Source organism: Phanerochaete carnosa (assembly GCF_000300595.1).
Source record: "Phanerochaete carnosa HHB-10118-sp unplaced genomic scaffold PHACAscaffold_3, whole genome shotgun sequence".
NCBI classification, from domain to species: domain Eukaryota; kingdom Fungi; phylum Basidiomycota; class Agaricomycetes; order Polyporales; family Phanerochaetaceae; genus Phanerochaete; species Phanerochaete carnosa.
In genome coordinates this window covers 1498383-1503220 of record NW_006767630.1, presented here as the reverse complement: position 1 = coordinate 1503220, position 4838 = coordinate 1498383, and the positions used below count along the sequence as shown (strand labels likewise).

Below are 4838 nucleotides of genomic sequence, written 5' to 3'. Positions count from 1 at the left end.
CGGTGAGAGAGGAGGGCGGTGCTTGTGACTTTGAGGGGCTCCGGACCAATTTGCCTTCCCGAAGTGTAAAACCGCGGGGCTGGAGAATGCTCTGCCAGATCTGGAGCGTCACGGCTGGAACGCGCTTTACTGCACGAGCGGGCTCTTCATCCTCGTTGGTCCCGTCGCCGAGGCCGTCAGGGTTTCGAGAACCGCCTGCAGGCTCGGACTCGGCGTGTGGTGCTACACGACACACGATCAGCAATATGGGTGGGTGCATACAGGAGAACACACACGTTCACATTCAAGACTGAGAACGGGCTCCGGCGGCGGGCGGGAGACATCATAGTGCTCCTCATCGCACCTCCCTGCGCATGCCTTGTGAGATGCATGCACATCAAGGATGTTATTGGCGACGATGCCTTACCGTGTAACTTGAAGCAGTCCCAGAACCACTGCTCCCAGATTATGTGTATGTCGGCCTCTTTGCGGGCGTTGAATTTGGTCGCATACTGCATCTTTTCTGAGGGCTGCTCGATGCTGGTTGCGCAGAGGAGGTGCGTGACACGAACGGGACGCTCGATGTTTTTGACGTAGGCACCGCCTTGCGAGGTGACAAGACGGTTGATCTCTGTGCGACGTGCGACGTCTTCGATGCCAGAAACGCAAAGGACGATACCGGAAAAGATAGGGAGGCGGTGTGCGCGAACGCTCTAAGAGAGCGGGTGAGGGCAGGCGGACAAAAGAGGAGAGGGACATACCTCTTCGAGGTTCACGTCATCGCCGCGTAGCCAGACCCTGTAGCTTTCCGATATCCAGTCTGGGTGCATGATCGGTATCCGTCTCTCCAGTGCGCACTGGTGTGGTAGTGTCAGCGTGGGTAGAGAAGCCATGAGGAGGACGCACTTTGTGTTTTGCACTGCCAGACTCGAGGGCGAGAAGATGTGTGACCTTGTCGGTGAGGTCACTGAGAGGTTGTGCGCCGAGTTCGATGGCCTGCTTGAAGAGTGTCGTCTAGAAAGCGGTCTGTGTGTCTGGGCGGGTCTCGAGGAGAGCGGGGACAGACCTTGTCGTTGATGCCGGTTGCACAGAGGACGACGGACTTGAAAGGTCTTGGGCAGATGTCTACAAACGCCTGTGTGGCGTCCTGCTGCGAGTCGAAGCCCGAGTCGAGGCTGCGACCCTGCTCTTGCGGCGGACGCTTGCTGGGCTGGGCTGGGCGGAGTTTGACATTGGGAACCTGGGTAAGGTGTGAGGGCGGTGGTACGAGAGGGGTGCGTGTAGCAGCAGCGACATGCCTTGTTTGACTTGTTCCTGCGATAGACCATTCTGGGAGGAGGCGGAGGCCGGGGGGTCGGACGAGACGGACGCGGGGCGGGGCGGGGCGGGGGTGGGGGCGGGGGCGGGCGGTGGAGGCGAGTTTAGGGCAGGCTGTTTCGCGTGCGTCACGTGATGCAGGTCCCCTTGGCCGAGGGCGGGTCTCCTAACTGGATATGGCCTCAGCCGTCAGCCTCCACCCTGATCGCCCTCCCGTCCCCGCGCCATCTAAGTCTCGGCGCCTCCCATCTCCCGTCCCCGCGCCATCTAGTCTCGGCGCCTCCCATCTCCCGTCTCCTCTCCTCCTCCCCGTCCTCTCTTCTTTTCCTGCTCCCTCATTCCACCCGCCCACCACGTACATAAACCCTCTCTGCGCCTTCTCCCGCCAGCGTCCTGCCCGTCTCATTTTTTTGCCTTCTACCTTTTGACATCTCGTCTGATCACGCCGCCCGTCCTTCTTCCCCGTCTTCGCATCCATACGGGTCTTACGCAGGCCGTCTCCACGCCAGACATGTCCTGCGCTGTCGCAGCCGACAGCATGTCCTCACCATCTTCTTCCTCGACATCGCTGTCTTCTCCGGATGCGACGTCCTCTTCCCGGTGCCTCGCCGACGACACCGCCGAGCCGCTCACTCGTTCTGCTCCGCCGGCGAAAGAGCAGAAAAAGCGCGGCCGTGTCACGCCAGAGCAACTCGTCGTGCTCGAGGCCCTATTTGCCGACAACCATAGCCCGAATGCCATCCTTCGCAAGGAGATCAGCGGGCAGCTCGGCATGGCCGAGCGCCAGACCCAGATCTGGTTCCAGAATAGGTAGTGTGCTCCTCGACTCTTACGGTCCGAGCCAGGCTAAAGTAGGCGTTGCAGGAGAGCAAAGGAGAAGCAAGGCAAAGGCAAAAAACCTGGCGCAAAGGAAAAGCCCACGGCCTCGACGCAGGAGTCTCCCCCCGCCCCGCCTCTCCAGCCGCCCAGCATAGTACTTTTCCCGTCTCAGGATGCCGAGATCCAAACTCGCATCCGCGAAGATGACCGTAGGTCCTACTCACTCTCAGTGCGACCAGCCACTGAAACACGAGTCCTTCAGCGGTTATCGTCATTCCATGCACTCAGCTCTCCATCGGCACCTGGGTACGTGTTGCCGCAACGGATGGGGACGCCTCCCAGCGGCACGACCTGCTCGCATACATCTGTGATGCACAGAATCGTCTCACTTGGTTTGTACATCACCGTGACGAAGCCGTCGAGCACGCTGTACGTATGGACATTGCGCTCGACAGCGTCGTTGACGCCACCCTCGCCCCCACTTCTCCCAGCGCCTCTCCCATCTCTTCTGTCTCGTCCAGCGCAGAAACCAGTAGCAGCAATGACGATCAAGCCTCACGCCTCACGCTTCTCCTCGCCTACTCGCCGCTCTTCTTCATGACCGTTACGCCCCCAGACGGCGGCGTCCCTGTATGGGCGCCTTGTGGCGATTGGACTGAGGGCTTACAAGCCAGTGTGGTGCTTCGGCATGAGCTTTTAGGCGCGTGTGCACCGCTTACCTACCTCTGGACGCGCCTTCGCACCGGGCCTGCGCGCGCCCCGTGGGGCTCGCCCTACCAGCCGACTCTCCCTCACCCTCACATGCCGAGCTCGCCAACGACCGCACTGCCGGTGGGCGCACCCCCCTCGCCGCCCATCCGCGAACTTTCTGACCTCTCCATGGAGCAACAGTTCCAGTCGCCTGCCTCGTCGCGTCCTGGTTCGGTGTACGACCCCTCATATCTCCCAGCCTACGCACCACAGACTGCCACTCGCTTCGCGACGATACGCTTGCCAGTCAGCCTCGCTTCCTTGCGCACCGCACCCCCAATGGGTCAGCTCGCGACCCCGTCTACATCATCGTACTCGAGCATGAGCAGCCCGCTGAGCCCGCTGTTCGTGCAGACGCCCAGCGCATACTCGGAGGACGCGGGCCAGGAGTGTCAGCGAGAGTACATGGGAGCGCACGGCGCAGAGTACAACGAGTACGACGAGTACCTCAAGGTCGACTTCAATGAGCAGTCGCCCGGCTTTGCTCACGCCTTTCCTTCTCCTACCCCGTTCAGCGACGGCGCGGGACAAGACATGTTCCTCCCCCCAAGCCTAAGCCGCCGACTATCAGCTCCTGTCATGCCCATGTCTGTGCCGCAGCCCGAAAGGCAGCTGGAGCGCGCTCAGGGCACACAGGGACTCGCCTATCACCACTCCGCCCTCGCGCGTACCTTCTTGCCGGGACACACCCGAAATCGTTGCGGAGACGCTCCCAGGGCCCAGCGCAGATCGGTTGACTCCTCCACAGGGAGTAGCCCCGCAGCCGGCCAGGGCCAGCCGGGCATCTCACAAGGACAACGCAGAGACTAAATTAAAGCGTATGTTATTATCTCAATCTCGTGTCTTCTTACATTAGAGAGTACCTTAAAGTGCGCTGTCACTGCCCTAGGCATGTCTGGCGGCCGTTCGTATCATAGGATCGTCTTACAAAGGCTAGAATGTACCGTACTTCCTGCGACGCTTGACGCGGCGTGTAAATCCAGATTGCGGAAATGCTTGAGCAACGTGTCCCTCTGGGCTGTCCTCACAGACACCTCAAACATCGCCAAGAGAATCGCGTTCCTGGGTGCGTGTGCCACTGAATAAAAAAAAAGAACAAAAAAAAACATGTTACGTGGACAGCAAATGTGAAATCCACCCGGAGGTCCGTGCGCGGCCGACGATCTTCCAGATCATATCGTCGCCTTACGGATCAGTGAGCGTAAGCGCGGACGACGTGCGCGGACGGCCGAGGCGACTCGTCGCTCTGGTCTGTCGATTCGGTTGCAGAGCAAGCCAGAGCAACGGTTGCGCGGTGAGACACTGCTAGTGATTCACCGGCCGCCAAAAATAACGAGGGGCGTGAGCCTCGTTCCCCACCGCCTTCGTCCCTTCGTCTTATTGCAGCCCTGAGTTGAATATCTCTGGACGCTCCTCGGCAGACTCGCGCATTGACCATCGCCCTACGCCTACGTAAAACGTGGATTCAATGCGCCCGTGGATGCAAGCCGTGTGGGCGAGACGAAACGAGTGTCCCAGACCAGTTGTAACAGCGCCCGGTAGAGTGTATCAGCTAGGGACTTTTAGGGCTCGGAGCTAGACCTAGTTCGCAAGTCTGTATGCTGACGACAGTCCCAAAGCGCAGTCAAGGCGCCCGAGGACTTGGAGACCTAGGTATACAGCTGATACGCGATACTCGATACACTCTGGTGGGCAAATACCATTGCCCACTAGAGTGTATCGAGTATCACAGCAAAATCCGAGGTAAGCGACAGAGAGACAAGGCACGATGATGGCGTTCCCGTGTGTGTGGGGAGCAGCAAGTTGAAGAAAGGCGTGACGAAGGTTTCAGCCGGTTTCTCTTTCCGTAAAGTGACTAGTGGTCGGTGCGTGCACATTGCCGTTGTTTGCCACATCTTCCAACGCGGCCTATCGGACAGAGCGATAGCATTTGCTACGCAGTGCACCTACCTATCGCAGACGTGCCCCAACGG

General features: G+C 59.7%; 2 protein-coding genes across 2 annotated transcripts; one reads left to right on the top strand and one right to left on the bottom strand.

Annotated features, from left to right (window-relative positions):
- Positions 1–237: 237 nt before the first annotated feature.
- Positions 238–1307, bottom strand: PHACADRAFT_26455 (uncharacterized protein; the record flags this gene model as incomplete). Its single annotated transcript, XM_007392651.1, has 6 exons — positions 238–347; positions 407–692; positions 741–836; positions 886–993; positions 1046–1219; positions 1305–1307. 6 exons carry the CDS (start codon positions 1305–1307, stop codon positions 238–240), a joined length of 777 nt encoding a protein of 258 aa, XP_007392713.1.
- A 232-nt stretch (positions 1308–1539) lies between these two features.
- PHACADRAFT_182311 (uncharacterized protein) lies at positions 1540–3876 on the top strand. The gene is made up of 3 exons (XM_007393161.1): positions 1540–2106; positions 2161–2324; positions 2378–3876. Exons 1-3 carry the CDS (start codon positions 1808–1810, stop codon positions 3673–3675), a joined length of 1761 nt encoding a protein of 586 aa, XP_007393223.1. The 5' UTR covers positions 1540–1807; the 3' UTR covers positions 3676–3876.
- The last annotated feature ends 962 nt before the right edge of the window (positions 3877–4838 follow it).

Excerpts from the sequence above, each read along its gene's own strand:
- PHACADRAFT_182311 (XM_007393161.1), top strand. The coding sequence starts at position 1,808 with ATGTCCTGCGCTGTCGCAGCCGACAGCATGTCCTCACCATCTTCTTCC. Across the intron at positions 2,107-2,160 it reads CAGATCTGGTTCCAGAATAG|GAGAGCAAAGGAGAAGCAAG; the intron begins GTAGTGTGCTCC and ends TAGGCGTTGCAG. Across the intron at positions 2,325-2,377 it reads TCGCATCCGCGAAGATGACC|CGGTTATCGTCATTCCATGC; the intron begins GTAGGTCCTACT and ends CGAGTCCTTCAG.